Below are 27,789 nucleotides of genomic sequence, written 5' to 3'. Positions count from 1 at the left end.
CAGAGGTACTTCTGTAGGAATCATTTCCATGCTGTGAGCCAATGATAATGACATTTATTATTCTGTCACTGAAGAAAACAAGCGCTTTATTTAGACATTGCATGTCCGCCTTGGTTAATTGCACTCTGAGCCATCGGACCTCATGGTGACAACATGGCGCCTATTGTTAAGTTGTCCGAACTCTCTCTATATACAGCTCTGATCCAACAGCTTTGGGATGAACTAGAACAGAGATTATGAGCCAGACCTTCTCATCCATCATCAGTGTCTGACCTCACAAACACTCTTCAGATTTAGAATGAGAGGTGATAAAAGCTGCTGTAGGTGTAATGGTCAGCTGTCCTGATGATTCAGCAGGTGTTGAAATAATCATATAAAAAATAACATCAAGTGGGAATTAGTAGATTTAATCAAAGAAGCAGATTTTAAGTTTATACTGATTTTTTTTATCCATAACAGTAATTTAACATCTATTAGAATAATAAATGTAACTTGTACTTTTGCCTAAAATATTAATTTCTCACAGATTTCAGTTTTATTTAAGCTGTTTCTGACAGTTTGTGTGTTTTTGTTTTACAGCAGCAGCAGCAGCAGCAGGAGGAGAAAGGGAAGAAGAAGACAGGCATCATCATTCCAGTGTGCATTCTGCTCGTGTTGATCGCTTTGGTCGCAGCAGGCGTCGCCGTTAGCAGTAAGTTTTGTTTTTTTAACAAACCACATCAACAGAAACAGAGAGGGAAGTTCAACACTGACTCTGCTGTGAGAAAACTTTTTTTTTGTTTAGTTTTAGACGAAGCTGTGGTCAATCGGCCATGATGGAGGTCATGTTATCTGTTGGCAGGTTTTTTTATTATTTTTTTTACAGTCAATAATTGACAAAAAACAACTTAATAAGACAGATTCACTTTACAGTGATCATGTTTTCAGTCTCTGAGAGTAGTTCTGTGTAAAGCAGACGCTACTGAGCATGTGCAGGAACTCTCCAGTTTAATCCAGTATATCAGTGTTTAACTTGATTCTTTATTCATGTTTTTATTCCTGATGTTTTTCTGTCTCTGCAGGGAGAAGATGGAACCAACATAAAATGTAAGTTTAATTAATGACTCATTCTGATTGGTGAACTTCAACATCTTTAAATTGAAAAATCTGCATCATAAACCTGGATTAGAGTCCAATCAAAGATCTGATGTGATGTGTTGTGTAGGAGTTTGTGGTAAATAAAAAGTCGTTATGTTTCTCTGATGATAAATCATGACTCGCAGAGACTTCATTAGTCAGCAGGTCTCAGAGTCTCTGAGGCCTCATGAAGTCTCACCTGGAAACATCTGACACCTTCACATCATCACTGTGTTATCACCTTCATCACATTCACACGACTCAGTGAAGCTGTGAAGTGTTCAAACTGAAATTCAGCGGTGAAAAGAACCACAAACCACAACCTACCAGTTTTAACCTTGTTTTTCTGTATCATTTCTGTTTTTCAAGAAAAGTAAAAATACCAATACTGCAATGTAAAACTGCTCTGAGCTTAGCATAGATAGAGTAACAGTAACAGTACTGCAGTACACAGAGTGATGTAGTTAAAGTATTACAGTAAAAGTAGTGGTTTGGTCCCTCTGACTGATTATTAATTATTATTCGACTAATTGGAAGCCAAACTTATCGTCTCTAGTTTTAAACAACCTGATTTGAAAGTTCCTGATAAATTGAGCATGTTGAAGCTGGAGAGCCTCTAAACAGTGTCTGTATCCTTCCAGTGATTCGTGGATCATTACAGGAAATACTGACACCAAAAAAAGTCCTAAATGACCGAACTGATGATGAATCATGTGACTCTGTTTGTCTCTCAGCCCTCAGCAGCAGCAGCAGCAGCAGCAACAACAGCAGCAGCAGCAGCAGCAGCAGGAGGAGGAGCAGAAGGAGCCGGAGCTGCATTACAGTGTGATCCAGTTCAGCAGTGACCCGCCGATTCTGGAGCTCCAAAATCGAGCTCCTGCAGTGGAGAACATCTACCAGATCGACGGTGGCGGAAACAGCGACTGTGTGTACGAGGTCTGTCCCTGAGGTATGAGAGGACAATGAGCTGCAGACGAATAACACAATTTGACAGCAGGAACCAGCTGTGAGACGGACCTGAACCTTCACAACAAACCAGACTCTGAAGCTTCAAGACTGCAGAGAAACCAACTACGAGTCCCAGAGGGCTTTGCTGATGAAGACGACTGCTTTGTTTTTATATTTAATTTAATATCACATCAAACTACTTTTTATGTGTTTGTGTGTTAATATTTACAGAAACTGAGCTTCTGCTTTTTATTGTATCAGCTCAGCATTTAAATCTTTCTGTGTGTAATATTTGTTAAACATTAATGTATCAACTCTTTTATAAATCTGTAAATAATGAATAAAAGTTGAGAATGTGTTCTTATCTCTCATGTCTTCATGTTAACAGTGACGAGTTATTTTCTGCTATAAATATTAAAGCAGCTGCTGTTTGTCTCCATCTAGTGGCAGAAACATCACAACACAGCTCTGCTCATTTAAACAGCTCTGTGCTCCTCTTCTACACATCAACACATAATCATAATAAACTTTATCTATATAGAACTTTTCAATACAAATGAAAAACAGGACATATTAAATAAAGGTTGACAGTGAAAATAAGAATTAAAACAGAACAGTGATGATGAAGATTAAGAATAAACACAGAATATTACAGAAATAAAATAACACATGGATAAAATATCTCCACAACATAAAGAGACTATACGTGTTTATAGAAGCAGACATACATTACAGAGAGACATCCTAAAGAAAGGTTTTTAAAGGTTTTTAACTGTTGGCTCAGATGTGGACAGTCTGATCCAGTCTGCTCACAGAACTGGAACCAGGACCAGCAGGGAGGAACTGGTTTGATGATGTAAGACCAGGATCAGGCTCAAAGGATGTTAGAGGTCTATTTTATATTCAGAGGTCCGTCCCAGTTAGAGATGTGCTGCTGAATCTAAACTGCAGCAACTTAGTACAAACAGAAACTTTCTGCTGTCTCAGTGAGCAGCAGCAGAATTATTTCTGAGTCTTAATGAAAATAATTAATATAATAAATGCTGTAAATAAATGTAAATAATAAATAAATGATTTATTTCTACATTTCTACACATCTATATGTGTTTGTCATGTTTTGCTGTAGTTCTGCTCTCTGGCCACCAGGTGGCGACACTGACTGCAGGATTACACTGTTGTAGAGCAGTTTGGTTTGTATTGATCAGTGATTTTAACACATTAACAGTGATGAAAAGTAACTAAGTACATTTACTCAAGTACTCAAGTATGTAATGAAGTACAGTTTAGGGTACTTGTATTTCTGTTTCTTAAAACAGAAGCAACAGGAATATTTTCGTTTATGCTGCTATAGGCTTAGACTGCCGGGGGACTCCTACCTCCATGATGCACTGAGCTCCTCTCTCCTCCTCTTTCTCTCTCTCTATCCATCCATCTATATCCAATAACATTCATGTACTATTAATGCATTCAGTAACCTACACTTCTTCCCCGGAGTTGTCTGTGCTTTCTCGTCTCACAGGTAATCTGGGCCTGTAGACGTCCGGATGACAGATTTCAGTCCCGGACCTTCTAGCTTCACTGTTTATTTTCAATGTGCTACTCTCTCTCTCTCCTATTCTTCCTCTCTCTCCCCTCTACCCCAACCGGTCGAGGCAGATGGCCGCCCACTTTGAGCCTGGTCCTGCCTGAGGTTTCTTCCTGTTAAAAGGGAATTTTTTCTTGCCATTGTCGCTAAATGCTTGCTCATGTGGGAATGTTGGGTCTCTTTATAAATTAAAACTTGAAGAGTACGGTTTAGAACCTGCTCTATGTGTAAAGTGCCTTGAGATAACTTTGTTGTGATTTGGCGCTATACAAATAAAGATTGATTGATTGATTGATTGATTTCGTTATGTTATCCCATCATCAGTTTGGAACCCCTGTGAACTTTATGATGGTGTTTGTTGGACAGGCTTACAGTCATGGGTGAATAGTGCAAACAGGACAGGGCTCAGGACTCACTCCTGAGGAACACCAGTGTTCAGGATGAGAGTCAATCTGGGGACGGTTGGTCAGGAAGTCCAGGATCCAGTTACAGATGGTTGTGTTCAGGCCCAGTCTGTGAAGTTTAGACAGTAGGATGTTGGGTATGATGATGTTAAAGACATGTATGATTGTATGTTTGTCCTTCACATGTCTCCAGATCCATTCATCAGATCTACTTCATACCTGGCAGCTATGCAGTGTGACGTGTGAAGTTGTTTGGATGAGCCTCATAAACAACCTAACTTCTTCTTTATCTACCAGACAGTGTCACTTTGTGATTGAAACCCACATTGTGGTCAGAGATTAGATAACATCTGTAGTGATGAGATCTACCACAGAGAATGAACTGAAAAGGTTCAGAGAGTGAATCTCCATCTCTGTTCCTCACATGAAGGAACTTTCTATGTTTGTTAAAGACACTGCAGGATGTCTCAGCTAAGAATTTTACCCTAAAAAAGATTAGACTACAAAAATGGCCTTTAGCACATTTCTGTTTCAGTTCTGCATCAGATAGTAAATCTGACTCTATGCAGAAAGTAATCTGCAGTTATTTTAAGCTTTGAATGAGTCGACTGGACTCTGCAGGTCTGTGGTGTCGGGGCCCATTGTGATGCCTTTTCAGTTACGTCACATCTTTAAGGCGCAGTTTGTCACACTGAGGATAAAGGTTTAATTCCCTCTATGTTTATCTCCTCTACTGTCTGACTGTTAACCAGTTTGATGTTTGTTTGTAATTTTCAGACAAAATTTCCCAAGAAACAGCCAAGATTACTGTTTTAGTGATTATTGATAATTTGCTTTTGTCCACATATATTTGTTATAAATTCAGACTATCAGCCAAAATTACTGGTTAGAGATATTTTTTGCAGTGTGGAGTTCAGCTGTCGTCCTCCAGACATTAAAGAAGTGAAAGTCAGTCTGCAGATACAGGAAACAGCCGATACTGAAGGAAGTCGTGTGCTGACCCAGCTGTAAAAAGCATCATCTGCCCAACAAATGTTTAATATTCTACTAAACCAAACCACAGCATCCTGCCCTGCACAGATCGATAGTTAACAAATAAATAACTGAGAATATTAAAGAAAACTGTTCAGTTTCAGACGCTTCAACTCTCTGCTGCTGCTCGCTCTGCTCACAGGTATCTGCTCTTTATATTCACTTTACATCATCAACACTTTACACAGGAAAAAATATCAACATATAAGTTTTCAAACACAATTACTCATCTTTTGTATGTATAATATGAAATCTGATTCATCACACTTTATTTCATGAAAAATGTCATCTTTAATTAAACCTTTGTGACATCCTTTTTCAACCAAATGACACTATTATTATCTGCTGTGATCAGTTTTCAACTTCTTAATTCAAATCTCTGAACTGTAAAATAAAGGTTTACCTGCAAACATAACCAAAACCAACCTTATCTAAACCAAAGCCAATGCAGTGGCAGTCAGTTACTTTTAATCTGTTGAAATTTTGTCATTTAACATTGCTTGATTGAACCCTCCATTACGTATAATATTACGTTATCGACTCCAATTATTACATTTGTAAGGGATATTGTAGGATTTTTAACCTGACCAATAACATACTAACTATCGTACATTATTACCTTATTGAGTACTACAGATCTGAAACACAAAGTTGAAGATGGATAAAGTCATTAACAGATTCAGTTTGTCTTTCTGTCTTCAGTCAGTGGATCCAGCAGCGTGAAGGTTGTTGGTTGAGCAGGTGAGGACGTCACTCTGCCCTGTAAATATGACATCAAGAGTAACGGACCATCGGCAGGAATGACTGACTGTCGCCAGCTTGTTGGGGTCCTGTACCAAACTGGGGCAGCAGCAACCTGATCCTCGCTACAGATGGACATAAAGTGGTAGAAACAACCAGAGCTTCCAGCAGGTATCAGTTACTGGGACGATTGGAGGATGGAGATGTTTCTGATGATCCTGAAGACCACAGAGGAAGATTCTGCGTGGTACGGATGCAGGATGGAGATATATGGGCCGTTCGCTGGTCTGAAACACAACATCTATCTGGCCTTTGAGAAAAGTAAGAAATCATAAAAAATCATCAGGTTGTTTTTCTGAAGCTCGAGGACTGTTCATGACTTGAGACCATTTGGCATAGTTACCACGGCTACCATACTTACCATACGTAGTTATCATATATATGATATCATAATGTAAATTGACATTGCAGATGTTACTGACTTTAACATTTTTAAATTGATTGAATATGTGTTTCACTAAATGTTTGTCCATCCAACAATAGAAATATCAGTGTTTATAATTGTGTTTAGGTTGTTTTTTTTGTTTTTTGTATTGTACATTCATTTAGATAAACAGAGCATGTTTGACTGTGTTACTCTTCACATCCTTCACTCTTCATCTTCATCATTAACCTTTAAACCAGAATCTCTGAAATAAAATCCAGACCATGTTTTTTCCTTCTTGAGCCTCGTGATGACATCATGCTGCTGCTGACACAGCTGCTCTAAAAACATCTGCTTTCATTTCCTCGTTCTGCAGGTCAGGTGACCGCTACAGAGAGCGTCCCAGCTTCCTCGGACAGCAACGACCCCGAGGTGAGAGAGACAAAGATTTCCTGTGTGAAAAGACAAGATGAAAGTGTGAAAACATTTCTCTCTTTTATAGTGATGTTTTAACCAGAAGAGTCATTTAACATCTATCAGAATAAAGAATAACTTTTACTTTTGAGATGCCACTCTGCTCGTTTTACAGATTCCTGAAGCCCACGGAGCTGCATCTGAAGAGACCACCAGAGACTGAGACCACTGAAGACACACACACACACACACACACACACACACACACACACACACACACACACACACACACACACACACGCTCGTGATCTAAAATGGACCAAAAGGTTCTCACTGGTTCTCAATAGAAACTGGTTTTCTCAAAGATAGAAAGACAAGAACACACACACACACACACACACACACACACACACACACACACACACACACACACACACACACACACACACAAAATAACTACATGAAGACATGAGAGATAAGAACACATTCTCAACTTTTATTCATTATTTACAGATTTATAAAAGAGTTGATACATTAATGTTTAACAAATATTACACACAGAAAGATTTAAATGCTGAGATGATACAATAAAAAGCAGAAACTCATTTTCTTTAAATATTAACACACAAACACATAAAAAGTAGTTTGATGTGATATTAAATTAAATATAAAAACAAGCAGTCGTCTTCATGACCTGAACGCCTGCAGGTCATCAACATCCTCCATCATCACATGACGTGGACGCCGTCTGAAGCTCTCTGATTGGATGTTTCTTGCAGCAAAGCCCTCTGGGACTCTGAGTTGGTTTCTCTGCAGTCTTGAAGCTTCAGAGTCTGGTTTGTTGTGGCGGTTCAGGTCCGTCTCACAGCTGATTCCTGCTGTCACTTTGTGTTATTAGTGTGCAGCTCATTGTCCTCTCATACCTCAGGGTAAGACTTCGTACACACCGCCGTTGTTGCCGCCACCTTCGCCGTCGCCGTCGGCATCGATCTGGTAGATGTTCTCCACCGCAGTACCTCGACGGTGAAGCTCCAGAGCCGATGAATTAGAGCTGAACCGGACCGAAGTGTTAGTCCGCTGCTGCTGCTGCTGCTGCTGCTGCTGCTGCTGCTGAGGGCTGAGAGACAAACAGAGTCACATGATTCATCATCTGTTCAGTTATTCAGGACTTTGTTTGGTGTCAGTATTTCCTGGAATGATCCATTACACAGTTCTAGCGCTACTCGGCTTGACTCGATCTTTTGCGTCTCCATCAGGGATAGTACCTGGTACCTGGTACTTTTTTAGTATCTGCTCTGTCGAGGTTCCAAGCGTGCCGAGCCGATACTAAATGTGACGTCAACAGACTGCCGGCCGCTGATTGGTCAGAGAGTCACTGGAAGAGTCATGAGCCGTCCCACACAAGAATCAAACCCAGCATTTTTAAATACCAGCAATCGCCTCCATGTCCTCTATTGTTTATGTGTTTGTGTCGTGTATAAAAAAAAGTCACGGGAGTTTCGCAGTTTGATTCCTGGCTCCTCCAGTCCACATGTCGATGTGTCCTCAGGCAACCGAATTGGTCCTGATGGCTGAACCAGTGATGTATAATGTTAGAGGTGTAGTTTCCTCCTGATAAGCAGGTTGCACCCATCAGTGTATGAATGTGAGTGAATGGTTGAATGTGATATGTTGTGTAAAAGTGCTTTGAGTGGTCAGAGGACCAGAAAAGTGCTATAAGTTCAGTCTATTAACCATCTGCAGGCAAACACACCAAACCATTGACATTAAACAGTTTGTTTGATTTGGAAGTAGTTTATATACTTGAGCCTCACATTGTTGGGTGAAGTGCACATTTTAACAATGTAGGGTTCTACACAATTTTCTGTTATATTAATAATTTCTTTCTTTGTCTTTGAGTTATCTTGGTGGTTGTTTTTCTGTCATATCTCACTCATCTCTTCAATGTTATTTAAGTAGTTATGATGCTAAATAAACTGAAAAACATGTAAAATCTCAAATGTCTTATTCACTTTTGAGGATGAATGTTTCTCATACTTCCTGTGCTGTTGTATTCATGAGTTTTTCTCTCACTTACTGGTCTTGTTGCTTTATGCTGGTTGGTTATGAACACACTGTGGTTTGAGCTCACACTAACACACCCTGAGCTACCCTCACTTCTGAATTTAACATTTACGATGTGACATTAAAAAGACGTGTGTGTCACGTCAGCTGCAGGACGAGTCCGAACATCCTGAGCGCTCAGTGGGTGTTATGAGTCAGCAGAGAAACCTCAGAGGTTTCCTCTCAACGTTTTAGTCTCTGTCCATCAGTTTCTGTTTCTGCTGAAAGAAAGAGGACCAAACCACTACTTTTACTGCAATACTTTAACTACATCAAGCTCAGAGTAGTTTTGGTATTTTTTACTGAAGTAAAAGATCTAAATAGTTATTATCATGAGAAACAGAAACGTGTGATACTGAACAACAACGTTAAAACTGGTAGGTTGTGGTTTGTGGTTTTCTGGTGCCTTTTTGTCACCGCTGAGTTTCAGTTTGAACACTTCACAGCTTCACTGAGTCGTGTGACTGTGATGAAGGTGATAACACAGTGATGATGTGTAGTTATCAAGCATTTTCCAGGTGAGACTTCATGAGGCCTCAGAGACTCTGAGACCTGCTGACTAATGAAGTCTCTGCTGAGTCATGATTTATCATCAGAGAAACATAACGACTTTTTATTTACCACAAACTCCTACACAACACATCTGATATTTTACTGGACTATAATCCAGGTTTATGATGCAGTTTTTCAGAAATCCGGTGTCAATTTACGGGAAATCGAAACAAGTTGACATATCAAAAAATAGAAGAAGTTGAAGTTCGCCGATCAGAATGAGTCATGAATGAAACTTACATTTTATGTTGGTTCCATCTTCTCCCTGCAGAGACAGAAAAACATCAGGAATAAAAACATGAATAAAGAATCAAGTTAAACACTGATATACTGGATTAAACTGGAGAGTTCCTGCACATGCTCAGTAGCGTCTGCCTTACACAGAACTACTCTCAGAGACTGAAAATATGATCACTGTAGAAAGAATTTGTCTTATTATGTCGTTTTTGTCCATTATTGAAACCTGACAAAACAAAACCCTCCCTGCCAACAGATCACATGACCTCCATCACGGTCGACTGACCACAGCTTCCTCTCAGGATTTAAACTAAAAAACATTTTCTCACAGCAGAGTCAGTGTTGAACTTCCCTCCCTGTGTCTGTTGGTGGTTAAAAACAAAACTTACCGATAACGACAACGACGCCCGCTGTGACCAAAGCGATCAACAGGAGCAGAACACACACCAGAACCACAGGAACGCTGCCACCGTCTTGGTCCTCCTGCTGTGGCTGTAAAACATAAAAATAAACACAAATATTGTTTTACTTTAGTTGTGAGAAATTAATATTTAGGCATCAAAATTGAAATTTACATTCATTATTCTAATAGATGTTAGTCTCATTTTTTTCTCATTTTCATGAACCGACATCATCATTGTAAATCTACAGGTATTAATATGGAGCTGTTTCCTCTCTGCAGCTATAACAGCTTCCACTCTTCTGGGAAGTTTTCTACAACATGTTGGAGTGTCTGAAGAGTGTTTGTGAGGTCAGACACTGATGATGGACGAGAAGGTCTGGATCATAATCTCTGTTCTAGTTCATCCCAAAGCTGTTGGATGAGGTTGGGGTCAGGGTCCAGTCATGTCTTAATGGAGCTTGCTTTGTGCACTGGGGCACAGTCATGCTGGAACAGAATGAGCCTCCCCAAACTGTTCCCACAAAGCTGGAAGCATTGAATTGTCCATAATATCTCGATATGCTGAAGCATTAAGATTTCCCTTCACTGGAACTAAGAGGCTGAACCCTGAAAAACATCCTCATACCATTATCCCTCCTCCACCAAACTCTACAGATTGGCAAACGGACTGCACTTATAAAGCACTTTTCTAGTATTTTTGACCACTCAAAACACTTTCACACACATTCATTCACCATTGGTTCAGCCATCGGGAGTAATTTGGGGTGAAGTCTCTTGCTCTACGACCGTTCTACCGCCTGAACCACAGCAGTCAGTCAGTAACGTTCTGACTCCATCAGACTGCAGACAGATAAGCGTGATTCGTCCAGTGGCAGCGAGCTTTACACCTCTCCATCCATCACTCTGCTACGTATCTGAGGACTGGCAGGGTGAACGTGTTGATTACTCGGACCTTGTTCTTCTCATTCAGCCGACTCTTCAGACTGGTTCTCCACAGTCCCATTGAGTTCTTGATGAAGACTCTTAGTGTCCTGTTGATGTTATACATTTCCAAGCAGTCCAGTATCCATGTGTGGCATTGAGTCAGGTTGGACTGCCTGGTCCTGGTCCTGGTCCTGGTCCTGGTCCTGGTCCTGGTCCTGGTCCTGGTCCTGGTCCTGGTCCTGCAGTCTTGGGTTAGCTCTATGGACCAGTAGCTGGTGCTGGGCTCCCCTGGTGTTACCCAGCTCATGTATTGGACCATGTGCCTGTTCATCTTAGACAGGAGCTTCATGTTGTGCAGAGGCAGGTTATTGGCCGGTAGTTGGATGGTGATATATGTGTGTGTGTGTGTGTGTGTGTGTGTGTGTGTGTGTGTGTGTGTGTGTGTGTGTGTGTGTGTGTGTGTGTGTTTGTGTGTGTGTGTGTGTGTGTGTGTATATAAGTTACTGATATATACATATAAACACACACACACACACACACACAGACTCACACACACACACACACACACACCCACACACACACACACATATATATAATGAAAACTATTTTACTTTTATATTTCTGGTTCATATCTAATATTTCTTTGTCAGAGTTTCGTCTCCTTTATCACGTCCAGCCTCTAATGCAGATAAATACTCTGCAGTTGTCACCACACACATTATAGATATGATAGAAGTAAATAAACCACAGAAATGTTTTCACAGTTTCATCTCGTCTTTTCACACGGGAAATCTTTGTCTCTCTCACCTCAGGATCGATGCTATTTGAGGAAGTTGGGAGGCTCCATGTAGCGGTCACCTGACCTGCAGAACGAGGAAATGAAAGCAGCTGTTTTTAAAGCAGCTGTGTCAGCAGCAGCATGATGTCATCACGAGGCTCAAGAAGGAAAAAACATGGTCTGGATTTTATTTCAGAGATTCTGGTTTAAAGGTTAATGATGAAGATGAAGAGTCACCATCGAATTAATGTACGATACAAACGACTCAACTGTTATTAAACATCAAAACATGCAAAATAAATAAGGTATAATGTGTTGATCAGCTGTATAAATGTAAAAGTCTTTTACTGATTTATGTACCAGCAAATAACTTTGGCCAACAGTGACAATAAATACAGTTTAATATGTAAATCACTGTGTTTGGTGGAGTTGTACCTGATGTGTTTGTCGTCTGTTCTGTCTGTAGAGTCTGTTCAGTTGTTTTTGTGGTTGGTGTTGACGAGGTCGACGGAGCTGGAACAGAAATCAGAGTCACATTAACAGAACTCATTAACATCAGTAACATCAGTAATGTCTGTATTAACTGAGGTGCAAACAGAGGACAGAGTGACTGTGTTTGTGACTCTGATGCTCTCAGCTCAGGTGTTAAATGCAGTGAAGTTTAAACAGACGAGTACCAGCGTCTCTACTCTCTGATGTCATCGACTCTTCAGCCAATCAGGAGAGACGCTCTGACTTTACAACTGAACTAAAACCAGGAAGCACACTTTTTATTTCTCTGACTGTGGAAATGTGAAGTTTTAACATCACAGATGATGAACGACAGCATTAAAACAGAGTCTTCAGGCTCATTTATAGAAGCTCATTCAACACTTCTGAGTGTCCTTCAACACAAACTGAAGAGTCGGTTTCAATTTAAGCTTCAGTGAGAGAAACTAATTAGACACATTAAACAAGGACTTTACAAGTTGACTGAAGTTAAAGAGAAAAATATCAATAAGGAAGTTCAATGAAAACTACGATCTCCATGACAACGTTAGTGACACTGTCCAATCACACAGCACAATAAAACATGTTGGTGGCCAAGATATAAATTCATCAGGTGCAACGTGAAAGTAAAGTGTTGAGTGTTGAGCAACCTTCCATAAATCAGCCTGTACAGATAAAACATGAAACTCATGCAGCTGTTATCAGTTTACTGTAACTATGGTAACGGGTCTCAAGTCTTGGACAGTCCTCAAGTTTATGTTTATGAGTTTATCTCACACAAATATTCTGTCAGGAAAACAATCTATTCATTTCAGTGATTTCTTACCTTTCTCAATGGTCAGATCGATGTGATGTTTATCATCATTCCACCAACCAGATATCTCCACTCTGCATCCGTACCGTCCAGCATCTTCCTCTGTGGTCTTCAGGATCATCAGAGAAACATCTCCATCCTCCAGTCCTCCCAGTAACTGATACCTGCTGGAAGCTCTGGTTGTCACTTTATATCCGTCTGTGGAGATGATCTGGTTGTTGCAGCCTGAAGTTGGTACTGGTCCTCGACCCCAACAGACTGCTGTTGGTCCGTTACTCTTGATGTTATATTTACAGGGCAGAGTGACGTCCTCACCTGCTCGACCAACAACCTTCCTGCTGCTGGATCCACTGACTGAAGACAGAAAGACAAACAGAGTCTGTTAATGACTTAAACAGCTTCAACTTTGTGTTTCAGATCCTTCCAGTCAGCAACTAAAATCTAAATTCTGCGTCTTCACTTAAAGATCTGATGATAAACAGATCATGTTGGTTTTCATCACATCCTGAAGAGACTCTTAATATTTTAACTGTTTAAATTGTCTGTTTTATTTTTAACTTTTTGATTATTCTGAGCTGCACTTTGTGAATGAAACATGCAAAACTGGCTAAATAAAGTTTATTAACATTATGACTTATTGTATTATTTCCTGTGTAAAGTGTTGATGATGTAAAGTGAATATAAAGAGCAGATACCTGTGAGCAGAGCGAGCAGTAGCAGAGAGTTGAAGCGTCTGACCGTCATCATGATGACAAACTGACTAACTGACTAACTGACTGTTTTAAAGCTGCTGTGAGTCACCACAGCTGCTGCACACTGTAAGAAATCACTCTGATCACTGTTAAAACACAATGGACTGATTATGACAGTGAATGTTAGCTGCAGCCCTAAATTTAGTTTTCATTTACTAACTCATTAATTATGATACTAAGCCCAAAACAATTATGTATCAGTAGTTTTTATTAACAATGACAATTCATGATGTATTAAATCTAAATAATGAATTTGTCGCTCAAAAATGATTATTTATAACTTCAGTACAACAGTGAAGTAAAGTAATGAAGTTGTCTTTGTTATAACTGTACTGGCGATTTCAATTATAATAGTTTCCTTTAATATTTGCAGTTATTCTTCTGCATGCTGCTGTGGTTTGGTTCCTGTTTTCAGCAGAGCGTTAAACATCTCGGTCAGCACAAGACTTCCTGTTGGCTGCCTTCAGTATCGGCTGTTTCCTGTATCTGCAGACTGACTTTCATTTCTTCAAAGTCTGGAGGACAACAGCTGAACTCCACACTGCAAAAAATATCTGTCACCTGTAATTTTACTGACTGAATTTATAACAAATATATGTGGACAAAAGTAAATAATCAATAATCACTAAAACAGTAATCTTGGCTGTTTCTTGGTAACATTTTTTCTGAAATTACAGACAAACATCAAACTGATTAACAGTCAGACAGTAGAGGAGATAAACATAGAGGGAATTAAACCTTTATCCTCAGTGTGACAAACTGCGTCTTAAAGATGTGACGTAACTGAAAAGCATCACAATGGGCCCCGACACCACAGACCTGCAGAGTCCAATCGACTCATTCAAAGTTTAAAATAACTGCAGATAACATTCTGCATAGAGTCAGATTCATTATCTGATGCAGAACTGAAATGTGCTAAAGGCCATTTTTACAGTCCAATGTAATTTTAATGTTAAAATTCTTAAATGGAAAACTCTCTAAATGTTAATGAATAACTTCCTACATACTTCCTAAGTTCCTTCATGTGAGGAACAGAGATGGAGTTTCTCTCTCTGAACCTTTTCAGTTCATTCTCTGTGGTAGATCTCATCACTACAGATGTTATCTAATCTCTGACCACAATGTGGGTTTCAGTCACAAAGTGACACTGTCTGGTAGAGAAAGAAGAAGTTAGGTTGTTTATGAGGCTCATCCAAACAACTTCACACGTCACACTGCATACCTGCCAGGTATGAAGTAGATCTGATGAATGGATCTGGAGACATGTGAAGGACAAACATACAATCATACATGTCTTTAACAGCATCATACCCAACATCCTACTGTCTAAACTTCACAGACTGGGCCTGAACACAACCATCTGTAACTGTATGTATGTATACATACATACAGAACTTAAATTTCATTGGCTGGCCCCAACGTGACAGGCAGGGAAACTAAGTTTGGTAACACTGCTGCAGTACTACTTGAATGGAAATACTACAGTAAAGTACAAGTACCTCAGACTGTACTTCATTACAGTACTTGAGTAAATGTACTTAGTTACTTTCCATAACTGTTAATGTGTTAAAATCACTGATCAATACAAACCAAACTGCTCTACAACAGTGTAATCCTGCAGTCAGTGTCGCCACCTGGTGGTCAGAGAGCAGAACTACAGCAGAATATGACAAACACATATAGATGTGTAGAAATGTAGAAATAAATCATTTATTTATTACTAACATTTATTTACAGCATTTATTATATTAATTATCTACATTAAGACTCAGAAATAATTCTGCTGCTGCTCACTGAGACAGCAGAACATTCCTGTTTGTACTAAGTTGCTGCAGTTTAGATTCAGCAGCACATCTCTAACTGGGACGGACCTCTGAATATAAAACAGACCTCTAACATCCTGCTGTTTGTCTCCATCTAGTGGCAGAAACATTACAACACAGCTCTGCTCATTTAAAGACTGTGTAAAGTGAATTCAGACATTTTCTTCTAAACACATTAAATAGGTCATAAATGTATTTCTAAAAAAGGTTAAAAAGCATTTCAACCATTTAGATTTGAATTGTGGAGCTAGGCTTAGCATAAACCCGCCCCTGCTGCTGTAGAGGTATAAATACATTCAGCGCACACTACTACTACAGTCTACAGGTAGCCAGTTAGCTGAGTTAGCCACCAAGCTAGCAGGTGAGTTAGCAGCAGAAAGCTCTCAGACCTAGCGTCCATGTTTCTGGTAGAGGTGGTGACTTTGATTGACAGGTGACACTCGGTAGGGGGCGGGGCTTCAGCGGACTCGGCGGGAACGCCCACAGTGTTTGGGAGCAGAGAAATAGGCAGACTTTTACACAACTTTGAAGCCTAATTTCATATATTTGGCGAGTTTTTTAATTATTCAAATTTGGCAGGGTGGTTAACAACACACTTTTCTGTGGTATGTCAAACTCCAAACACATATTTATTTTTACTTTACACAGACTTTAAACATTTAAACAGCTCTGTGCTCCTCTTCTACACATCAAAGCATAATCATAATAAACTTTATCTATATAGAACTTTTCAATACAAATGAAAAACAGGACATTAAATAAAGGTTGACAGTAAAAATAAGAAATAAAACAGAACAGTGATGAAGATTAAGAATAAACACAGAATATTACAGAAATAAAATAACACATGGATGAAATATCTCTACAACATAAAGAGACTATACGTGTTTATAGCAGCAGACATACATTACAGAGAGACATCCTAAAGAACGTTTTTTAAAGTTTTTTTTTAACTATGTATGTTTGTATTTATTTATTTAATTTAATAAACATTAATTAAATCAATCAATCTGTCCTGTTTATTTTATTTATACTTATGTTAGATAAAGTTTATTATGATTATGTGTTGATGTGTAGAAGAGGAGCACAGAGCTGTTTAAATGTTTAAATGAGCAGAGCTGTGTTGTGGTGTTTCTGCCACTAGATGGAGACAAACAGCAGCTGCTTTAATATTTATAGCAGAAAATAACTCGTCACTGTTAACATGAAGACATGAGAGATAAGAACACATTCTCAACTTTTATTCATTATTTACAGATTTATAAAAGAGTTGATACATTAATGTTTAACAAATATTACACACAGAAAGATTTAAATGCTGAGCTGATACAATAAAAAGCAGAAGCTCATTTTCTGTAAATATTAACACACAAACACATAAAAAGTAGTTTGATGTGATATTAAATTAATATAAAAACAAGCAGTCGTCTTCATGACCTGAACGCCTGCAGGTCTGAAGCTCTCTGATTGGATGTTTCTTGCAGCAAAGCCCTCTGGGACTCGTAGTTGGTTTCTCTGCAGTCTTAAAGCTTCAGAGTCTGGTTTGTTGTGACGGTTCAGGTCCGTCTCACAGCTGATTCCTGCTGTCACTTTGTGTTATTCATCTGCAGCTCTTCGTCCTCTCATACCTCAGGGACAGACCTCGTACACACAGTCGCTGTTGCCGCCAGCATCGCCAGCACTGTCATCCTGGTAGATGTTCTCTATCGCAGTACCTCGACAGTGGAGCTCCAGAGCCGATGAATTAGAGCTGAACCGGACCAAAGTGTTGCTCTGCTGCTGCTGAGGGCTGAGAGACAAACAGAGTCACATGATTCATCATCTGTTCAGTTATTCAGGACTTTGTTTGGTGTCAGTATTTCCTGTAATGATCCACAAATCACTGGAAGGATACAAACACTGTTTAGTGGCAGTTCAGACGCTTGAAGCTTTGACATTATTTACAGATTTATATCGAAACTGTTAATTTGTGTTTACTGCTTTTATTTATTTGATGTTTTAATGTTTAAATATTAGCCACACATGGTAATATCCTGCCAGCTCACTCTCCACTTTAGTCTGATTATCTACACAGGTTCGTTTCGGCTGTGGCTCAGGAAGTAGAGCAGGTCGTCCGCTAACTGGAAGATTGGCAGTTTGATTCCCGGCTCCTCCAGTCCACATGTCGATGTGTCCTCAGGCAACCGAATTGGTCCTGATGGCTGAACCAGTGATGTATAATGTTAGAGGTGTAGTTTCCTCCTGATGAGCAGGTTGCACCCATCAGTGTATGAATGTGAGTGAATGGTTGAATGTGACATGTTGTGTAAAAGTGCTTTGAGTGGTCAGAGGACCAGAAAAGTGCTATAAGTTCAGTCTATTAACCATCTGCAGGCAAACACACAAAACCATTAACATTAACAGTTTGTTTGATTTGGAAGTAGTTTATATACTTGAGCCTCACATTGTTGGGTGAAGTTCACATTTTAACAATGTAGGGTTCTACACAATTTTCTGTTATATCAATAATTTCTCTCTTTGTCTTTGAGTTATCTTGGTTGTTGTTTTTCTGTCATATCTTTAAAAACCAATGAGGAAAACTTAGATTTAAAGTTTCCTCAAAGTTTGATGATCCAAAATATCTTTAATCAAAGCAACTAAAGAAACTTAAAGTACTTAAATATGATTTTTATTGGTAACTCGTCTCTCAATATTTGTTGAATTGTACAAATTTAACATTTCTGCTGTTCTGGCTAAAAGAGGTTTACTTCAGTTAAAGAAAGTTTTATTGAATGAATGAAAGTTTTGTTGAGGCTTACTCATCTCTTCAATGTTATTTAAGTAGTTATGATACTAAATTAACTGAAAAACATGTAAAATCTGAAATGTCTTATTCACTTTTGACGATGAATGTTTCTCATACTTCCTGTGCTGTTGTATTAATGAGTCACTTACTGGTCTTGTTGCTTTATGCTGGTTGGTTATGAACACACTGTGGTTTGAGCTCACACTAACACACCCTGAGCTACCCTCACTTCTGAATTTAACATTTATGATGTGACATTAAAAAGACGTGTGTGTCACGTCAGCTGCAGGACGAGTCCGAACATCCTGAGCGCTCAGTGAGTGTTATCAGTCAGCAGAGAAACCTCAGAGGTTTCCTCTCAACGTTTTAGTCTCTGTCCATCAGTTTCTGTTTCTGCTGAAAGAAAAAAACTCTCCAGCTTCAACATGCTCAATTTATCAGGACCTTTCAAATCAGGTTGTTTAAAACTAGAACTAGATAGAAAACTAGATAAGTTTGGCTTCCAATTAGTCAATTAATAATTAAAAATCAGTCAGAGGAACCAAACCACTACTTTTACTGTAATACTTTAATCAAGCTCAGAGTAGTTTTACTTACTACTAAACTTACTAAAGTAAAGGATCTGAATACTTCCTCCACTTGAATATTTGTTTTATTAATATCGGGGGATGGGTGGGAACTTAAGAGAAAATATTTAAGTATGATGTTTTGGTCGCTGAACAGAAATGAGTCGTGTGGTTTGTGGTTCTTTTCATCGCTGAGTTTCAGTTTGAACACTTCACAGCTTCACTGAGTCGTGTGAATGTGATGAAGGTGATAACACAGTGATGATGTGAAGGTGTCAGATGTTTCCAGGTGAGACTTCATGAGGCCTCAGAGACTCTGAGACCTGCTGACTAATGAAGTCTCTGCTGAGTCATGATTTATCATCAGAGAGAAACATAACTTTTTATTTACCACAAACTCCTACACAACACAACAAATCAGATCTTTTATTGGACTCTAATCCAGGTTTCCGTTTCAGAGATCTGGTGTCAATTTACTTGAAATTTGAAACAAGATAAATTCAAAAATAGAAGTTGTAGTTCGCCAATCAGAGTGAGTCATAAATGAAACTTACATTTTATGTTGGTTGCATCTTCTCCCTGCAGAGACAGAAAAACATCAGGAATAAAAACATTAAAGACCGTGTAAAGTGAATTCAGACATTTTCTTCTAAACACATTAAATAAGTCATAAATGTATTTCTAAAAAAGGTGTAAAAATCATTTCAACCATTTAGATTTGAATTGTGGAGCTAGGCTTCACAAACTGTGTTTCAAGATTTCTGTGTCTGGATTTAATGGGTGGGTGATTAGCATAAACCCGCCCTGCTGCTGTAGAGGTAGAAATACATTCAGCACACTACTACTACAGTCTACAGTTAGCCAGTTAGCTGAGTTAGCCACCAAGCTAGCAGCTGAGTTAGAAGCAGAAAGCTCTCAGACGTAGAGTCCATGTTTCTGGTAGAGGTGGTGACTTTGATTGACAGGTGACACATGGTAGGGGGCGGGGCTTCAGCGAACTCGGCGGCCACTCCCACAGTGTTTGGGAGCAGAGAAATAGGCAGACTTTTACACAACTTTGAAGCCTAATTTCATATATTTAGCGATTTTTTTAATCAATCAAATTTGGCAGGGTGGTTAACAACACACTTTTTCTGTGGTATGTCAAACTCAGAACACATATTTATTCTTACTTTACACAGACTTTAATAAAGATGTGTTGATTTGGTTGTTAAAAACAAAACTTACCGAAAACGGTGGCGATGCTCGCGGTGACCAAAGCAATCGACACGAGCAGAACGCGCACCAGAACCACAGGAAAGCTGCCACCGTCCTGGTCCTCCTGCTCTGGCTGTATAACATAAAAAGAAACAAACTATTTTACTTTCGCTGTGGGAAATTAATATTTTAGGCATCGAAAGTAAAATTTACATTCATTATTTTAATAGATGTTAAATTAATCTTCTGGTTAAAACATCAGTATGAAAGATTAAACATCTACTAATTCCCACTGAATGTTACTTTATGAATGTGATTATTTCAAAACCTGCTGAATCATCAGGACAGCTGTCCATTACACCTACAGGAGCTTTTATCACCTCTCATTCTAAATCTATAGGTATTAACATGGAGCTGTTTCCTCTCTGCAGCTATAACAGCTTCCACTCTTCTGGGAAGCTTTCTACAACATGTTGGAGTGTCTGAAGAGTGTTTGTGAGGTCAGACACTGATGATGGACGAGAAGGTCTGGATCATAATCTCTGTTCTAGTTCATCCCAAAGCTGTTGGATGGGGTTGAGGTCAGGATCCAGTGATGTCTTAATGGAGCTTCATTGTGCACTGGGGAACAGTCATGCTGGAACAGAAAAGAGCCTCCCCAAACTGTTCCCACAAAGCTGGAAGCATTGAATTGTCCATAATATCTCGATATGCTGAAGCATGAAGATTTCCCTTCACTGGAACTAAGAAGCTGAACCCTGAAAAACATCCTCGTACCATTATCCCTCCTCCACCAAACTCTACAGTCAGTCAGTAACGTTCTGACTCCATCAGACTGCAGACAGAGAAGCGTGATTCGTCCAGTGGCAGCGAGCTTTACACCTCTCCATCCATCACTCTGCATTGTGTTTGGTGATGTGAGGCTTTCATGCAGCTGCTTGGTTATAGAAACTCATCCAGTTTCTGTGCTGATGTTAATGTAAGAGGAAGTTTGAACTCTGCAGTTATTGAGTCAGCAGAGCGTTGGAGACTTTTACCCACAATGCACCTCAGCACTGGTTGACCTGCTCTGTGACTTGACATGGTCTGTTGTTCCTGAACACTTCCACTCTTCAATAAAACCACTAACAGCTGACTGTAGAATATCTAGCAGGAAGAAAATGTAATGAACTGACTTATTGTAAAGGATTCATCCTCTGACACCATGTCTGAATTCACCGAGCTCTTCAGAACGACTCATTCTTTCACTAATGTCTGTAAATGCAGACTGCATGGCTAGCTGCTTGATTTTATACACCTGTGACTATGAAACACCTGAATTCAATGATTAACAGGTGTGTCCCAATACTTCTGTCCATATGAAGCTTAGCTAAAGTTCAGATAGGAAGACCACCTTCTTGTAAGCTCACGTCATAGTTTTATTTCTCATTCTTTAGTCATTCTGATCCTTCTCACAGCTCATACTGATCTCTGTCAAAGCTCATATTTTCCTTGCTGTTATTTATGGAGCATCAATCAACACATCAGCTGTTCACATCACCTGGTCAAGTCTAACTAATAGTACAGTGACTCTGTCACAGGGTGTGTTCGAAACCGCATACTACATACTTCCATCCTACACACTAAACGACCAGATAGTAAGCAGACCGTTTACACTGTAGTAAACTAACCGATAACCCACAATGCATTTCATTCCTACCTGAGCTGAAATCAGCCGGCTGAAGCTGATTTCATTTTAGCTCTAACTCTGTAAATATACCACTTTATCCACATTTCTAACATTTTTAGGCGAGAAAGTAGCCCTTTAGATCCACAATGTGACGCTAATTTGTCAAAATAACACGTTTAAAGTTTTGTTCCTGGGAATTCGGAGTTAGCCGTAGCGAATAACGCACTTCCGGTCATTTTCACAGAATAAAACACCCGTTACCTTTTATTATTAAGCAAACCATAACGATAGAATTGGTGCTTTTATTTTGAAAACAGGAAGCAAACATACCCTCGCTGTAGCTAACTTGAAACCAGGTGTTGATCTGTGACGTTTATATTTAGTTTTTTTTTTAGAAGTTACGTTGCATCTTGGGTAATGTGAGTGTGAGTAGTCAGCTCTTGATGCATACTCTGCATTTCTGGCGAATCTAGTAAAACATCCGGGAACTTCTCGCATACTCTAAATCGCATACTACGCAGTTGAAACACACTACATACTTCAAATGACGTCAGAGTTAGTACGAGTAGTTGGAAAGTATGCGGTTTCGAACACAGCCACAGTCTGTTGTGCTCTTCTCCTGCACTCCTGCTAATCAGCCACACCTCATCAGTTAACTCTGTTCACCTGGACTCTCAGCTGCATCCCATCTATAATCAAGATCGTCATTTGTAATTTCTACATGTCAGACCTTCCTGCATTTATTCACAGACTGTTTTCCTGGTTTTGACCCTGCTTGCTTTTGACCTCCTCTCCTCGTGTCTTCCCTGGTAAACGCACCAGCCTTCTGTCCCTGACCTCGAGTATCACCTGTTCCTGTTTACCTGTTCCTGTTTGTTCTTCCGGCTTCGATCCTGTCAGGAGAATCCAGAACTTCCAGTTTGGTCAACCTCATGTCTGAGTGCTACTGGCATAGTCTTACCTGCTGTAGCTCTGTCTGCAGTGACTCTGAGCCCTGCCTGTTGCCCTACACATTCTGCTTATACCTGTTCAGTTACCTTGTGGACTATAAAATAAAGATCATTTAAAACTGCTCTCTGCTCTGTTCTGTGCTGCTACTGGGTCCTACCACCTCCACCTGTTACAGACACAGTCTATCATATTGCAGCTGTCTTTTATAAATGTTCTCCTTCTCTGCTCAGGTGACTTCTTGATGGTGTTCTGTGCGACCCATCACCTCCCAGTCTTCAGATTCCTCAATACAACACTTCAACCTCATCAGCTGATCAGTCTCAGCCTAAAGATGACTTTGTTGTGATTTGGCCTGAGATTGATTGATCGCAGTCATCAACCACCAGCAGTGTCTGGACTCCATGGGGAGAATCTATCATGCTGCTGCTCAGGACTTACGTCCTTCGATTCAACAATTCTCCCTGCTGAGTCCAAGCGCCAAAGACAATACCTAATCATTAATATCATCTGCATAATAAACATTATTTTACTTCATTCTCTAGTCTCACCAAATATGTGTAATGATCTGCAGTTGTCACCACTCACATTTTAAATATTTATTTGTGTAGAAATGTGTGATATTTATGACAGAAGTGAATAAACCACAGAAATGTTTTCACAGCTTCATCTTGTCCTTTAACACAGGAAATCTTTATCTTACCTCAGAGTTGATGCTGGTTGAGGAAGTTGTAACAGTCACCTGACCTGCAGGACGAGGAAATGAAAGCAGCTGTTTGTAGAGCAACAGATGATGTCATCATGAAGCTCAAGAAAAAAAAAGGTCTAGATGTTATATCAGAGATTCTGGTTAAAAGGTTAATGATGAAGACATTTTATTTTCCACTCAGAGTGCATGTTTAGTGTCTGTTGGAGTCCTACCTGATGTGTTTATCGTCTGTTCAGTTGTTTCTGTGGTTGGTGTTGACGTGGTCGACGGAGCTGAAACAGAAATCAGAGTCACATTAACAGAACTCATTAACATCAGTAACATCAGTAATGTCTGTATTAACTGAGGTCCAAACAGAGGACAGAGCGACTGTGTTTGTGACTCTGATGCTCTCAGCTCAGGTGTTAAATGCAGTGAAGTTTAAACAGACGAGTACCAGCGTCTCTACTGTCTGATGTCATCGACTCTTCAGCCAATCAGGAGAGACGTTCTGACTTTACAACTGAACTAAAACCAGGACGCACACTTTTTATTTCTCTGACTGTGGAAATGTGAAGTTTCAACATCACAGATGATGAACGACAGCATTAAAACAGAGTCTTCAGGCTCATTTACTGCCCTGTCCGCGTTAATAACTGACATCATACATTCCTCACTGACTTCTGGTGTTGTCCCATCATCACTAAAGACTGCTGCAATAACACCAACACTCAAGAAACCTGGCGCTGATCTGAATGATTTGAACAACTTCAGACCCATCTCAAACCTGCCATTTCTCTCCAAAATACTAGAAAGAACTGTTGCAGCCCAGCTCCACACCCACCTGTCCGACAACAATATCTATGAACCATTTCAGTCTGGCTTCCGTCCCCTCCACAGCACTGAGACAGCACTAGTGAAAATCACCAATGACCTCCTGATGGCATCTGACTCTGGACTTCTCTCCATTCTGGTTCTCCTCGACCTGAGCGCAGCTTTTGACACCGTTTCCCATGAGATCCTCCTGGACAGGTTATCCTCCATTGGAATCACTGACATCCCTCTGGCCTGGTTCCGATCATATCTCTCTGGCCGCACACAGTTTGTTCAATTCAAGAACCTGCGATCCGGCTCCTCTCCAGTCTCTAGTGGTGTTCCTCAGGGCTCAGTCCTTGGCCCCCTCCTGTTCATTATTTATCTTCTGCCTCTTGGTCATATTCTCAGGAAATTTGACATACAATTCCATTGTTACGCTGATGATACCCAACTCTATCTTTCCACTAAGCCTTCTTCCACTCTGCCACCCATCGCCCTATCGGACTGCTTACTGGAAATTAAATCATGGCTCTCACTCAACTTTCTTAAACTCAACGGCGAAAAAACCAAGGTCCTCCTCATTGGTACCAGATCTACCCTAGCAACACTCAACACTTTCTCCATGTCCATCGACAATTCCACTGTTCCTACATCCCCTCAGGTAAAGAGCCTGGGTGTCATCCTGGACAGCACATTATGTTTCAAAGCCCACATCAATAACGTAACTCGGACTGCATACTTCCATCTACGGAACATCAACCATCTCCGTCCCTCACTTTCACCAACCTGCACCGCTATCCTGGTAAACACCCTGATCACATCCCGTCTGGACTACTGTAACTCTCTCCTCTTTGGTCTTCCGCGGAAATCTCTTCACAAACTCCAGCTGGTCCAGAACGCAGCCGCCCGTATCATAACCAGAACTCCCTCTATTGAACAAATCACTCCTGCCCTGCAGCAACTTCATTGGCTTCCTATCAAATCCCGCATTGACTTTAAGATTCTACTCCTCACTTACAAGATCCTTCACAACCTGGCACCATCATATCTCTCAGAACTGATTCACATCTACACACCTTCCAGAACTCTCCGATCCTCCTCTGCCAACCAGCTCTTTGCCCCATCTGCCAACTTAACTACCATCATGGGGTCAAGAGCTTTCAGCCGATCTGCCCCCTGCTTTTGGAACTCTCTCCCACCAGACATTTGCACTTTGGAATCTGTTTCCACCTTTAAATCCCGCCTGAAAACACACTTATTCAGAGCGGCATACTCTGTCTCACACTAACTATGCATCACGTTCTTGTTTATTTATTGTACTGATGCACTTTATAGTCACATTCATATTTATTTCTTTATCTTTGCTCTAAAATTTACATGATTTTTATTGTTTGATGTACTGTTGTCGTGTTTTATGTGCCTTGTAAGGTGTCCTTGAGTGCTTTGAAAGGCGCCTTTAAATATAATGCATTATTATTATTATTATTATTATTTATAGAAGCTCATTCAACACTTGAGTGTCCTTCAACACAAACTGAAAAGTCGTTTTCAATTTAAGCTTCAGTGAGCGAAACTAATTAGACACATTAAACAAGGACTTTACAATTAACCTCAAGTGGAAACTATGATCTCCATGACATTAGTTACACTGTCCAATCACATTGCACAAAAAAAGACAAAATTCATGAAAAAGACAAATAAATGTCAAATTAAACTTTTTCTGTTGAAAATTCGTCATTTCTGTTGAGCAACCTTCCATAAATCAGCCTGTACAGATAAAACATGAGACTCATGCAGCTGTTATCAGTTTACTGTAACTATGGTAACGGGTCTCAAGTCATGGACAGTCCTCAAGTTTATGTTCATGAGTTTATCTCACACAAATATTCTGTCAGGAAACAATCTGATGATTTTAATGATTTCTTACCTTTCTCAATGCTCAGATCGATGTGATGTTTTTCATCATTGAACAAACCAACTATCTCCACTCTGCATCCGTACCGTCCAGCATCTTCCTCTGTGGTCTTCAGGATCGTCAGAGAAACATTTCCATCCTCCAGTCGTCCCAGTAACTGATACCTGCTGGAAGCTCTGGTTGTCACTTTATATCCGTCTGTGTAGATGATCTGGTTGTTGCAGCCTGAAGTTGGTATTGATCCTCGACCCCAACAGACTGCTGTTGGTCCGTTACTCTTGATGTCATATTTACAGGGCAGAGTGACGTCCTCACCTGCTCGACCAACAACCTTCCTGCTGCTGGATCCACTGACTGAAGACAGAAAGACAAACAGAGTCTGTTAATGACTTAAACAGCTTCAACTTTGTGTTTCAGATCCTTCCAGTCAGCAACTAAAATCTAAATTCTGCGTCTTCACTTAAAGATCTGATGATAAACAGATCACGTTGGTTTTCATCACATCCTGAAGAGACTCTTAATATTTTAACTGTTTAAATTGTCTGTTTTCTTTTTAACTTGTTGATTATTCTGAGCTGCACTTTGTGAATGAAACATGAAAAACTGTCTAAATAAAGTTTATTAACATTATGACTTATTGTATTATCTCCTGTGTAAAGTGTTGATGATGTAAAGTGAATATAAAGAGCAGATACCTGTGAGCAGAGCGAGCAGCAGCAGAGAGTTGAAGCGTCTGACCGTCATCATGATGACTAACTGTTTTCTTTAATATTCTCAGTTATTCATCAGGTAATTATCTACCTATGAAGGACAGGCTGCTGTGCTTTGGTCTGATGTTCCTGTTTTCAGCAGAGTGTTAAACACGTTGGGCAGATAATGCCTTTTACATCTCGGTCAGCATGACGTCCCGTTGGCTGCCTTCAGTATCAGCTGTTTCCTGTATCTGCAGACTGACTTTCACTTCTTCAAAGTCTGGAGGAGGACAGCTAAACTCTGCACTGCAAAAAATATCTCTAACCTGTAATTTTGCTGTCTGAATTTATAACAAATATATGTGGACAAAAGTAAATAATCAATAGTCACTAAAACAGTAATCTTGGCTGTTTTTTGGTTAAATTTTGTCTGAAATTAAAGAAAAACATCAAACTGATTAACAGTCAGACAGTAGAGGAGATAAACATAGAGGAAATTAAACCTTTATCCTCAGTCTGACAAACTGCGCCTTGAAGATGTGACGTAACTGAAAAGGCATCACAATGGGCCCCGACACCACAGACCTGCAGAATCCAGTCGACTCATTCAAAGCTTAAAATGACTGCAGATAACTTTCTGCATAGAGTCAGATTCATTATCTGATGCAGAACTGAAATTAAAATGTGCTCAAGGCTAATGTCATTTTAGGGGTAAAATTCTTATATAGAAAACTCTCTAAATGTTAATGAATACCTTTAATATACATTAATCTTCAATTAAAATAAACTAACATCATGTTTGGAATCATAAAACAAACAAAAGAATAAAATCAGCAGATTTTTAAACTAAAGAAAAAAACCAACCAAGTCAACTACCAACTCTCTCATTGTCATGGTGCAGTTCCTGTTTGAAACTCTCGGTACCTACAGAGAGCAGAACCCGTCCCGAAAGTGACACTGTCTGGTAGAGAAAG

At 39.7% G+C, this 27,789-nt stretch overlaps 1 protein-coding gene and 1 long non-coding RNA gene across 2 annotated transcripts; one reads left to right on the top strand and one right to left on the bottom strand.

Annotated features, from left to right (window-relative positions):
* Nucleotides 1–613: 613 nt before the first annotated feature.
* LOC133994124 (uncharacterized) lies at nucleotides 614–1,914 on the top strand. The gene is made up of 3 exons (XR_009927087.1): nucleotides 614–691; nucleotides 1,062–1,086; nucleotides 1,851–1,914. It is a non-coding gene; the product is annotated as an uncharacterized LOC133994124 (long non-coding RNA).
* Nucleotides 1,915–7,298: 5,384 nt separating this feature from the next.
* On the bottom strand, nucleotides 7,299–26,867 carry LOC133993631 (hepatitis A virus cellular receptor 1 homolog). The gene is made up of 7 exons (XM_062432618.1): nucleotides 26,819–26,867; nucleotides 26,136–26,477; nucleotides 12,097–12,174; nucleotides 11,691–11,746; nucleotides 9,946–10,048; nucleotides 9,560–9,584; nucleotides 7,299–7,781 (listed from the first exon to the last, which is right to left on the bottom strand). The coding sequence occupies exons 1-7, from the start codon at nucleotides 26,865–26,867 to the stop codon at nucleotides 7,589–7,591; spliced, it is 846 nt and encodes a 281-aa protein (XP_062288602.1). The 3' UTR covers nucleotides 7,299–7,588.
* Nucleotides 26,868–27,789: the final 922 nt, after the last annotated feature.

This window comes from Scomber scombrus, chromosome 14, assembly GCF_963691925.1.
Source record: "Scomber scombrus chromosome 14, fScoSco1.1, whole genome shotgun sequence".
Taxonomy (NCBI): domain Eukaryota; kingdom Metazoa; phylum Chordata; class Actinopteri; order Scombriformes; family Scombridae; genus Scomber; species Scomber scombrus.
The sequence above is the reverse complement of the archived record's forward strand: the minus strand, read 5'-3'. Positions and strand labels throughout refer to the sequence as shown.

What these genes read in the sequence shown, in the direction of transcription:
- LOC133993631 (XM_062432618.1), bottom strand. Translation starts at nt 26,867, where the DNA reads ATGACGGTCAGACGCTTCAACTCTCTGCTGCTGCTCGCTCTGCTCACA. An exon ending in GCTGCTCGCTCTGCTCACAG is followed by an intron (nt 26,478 to 26,818) that starts GTATCTGCTCTT and finishes TTCTGTCTTCAG; the next exon opens with TCAGTGGATCCAGCAGCAGG. An exon ending in CGATCTGAGCATTGAGAAAG is followed by an intron (nt 12,175 to 26,135) that starts GTAAGAAATCAT and finishes TTTCTGTTCCAG; the next exon opens with CTCCGTCGACCTCGTCAACA.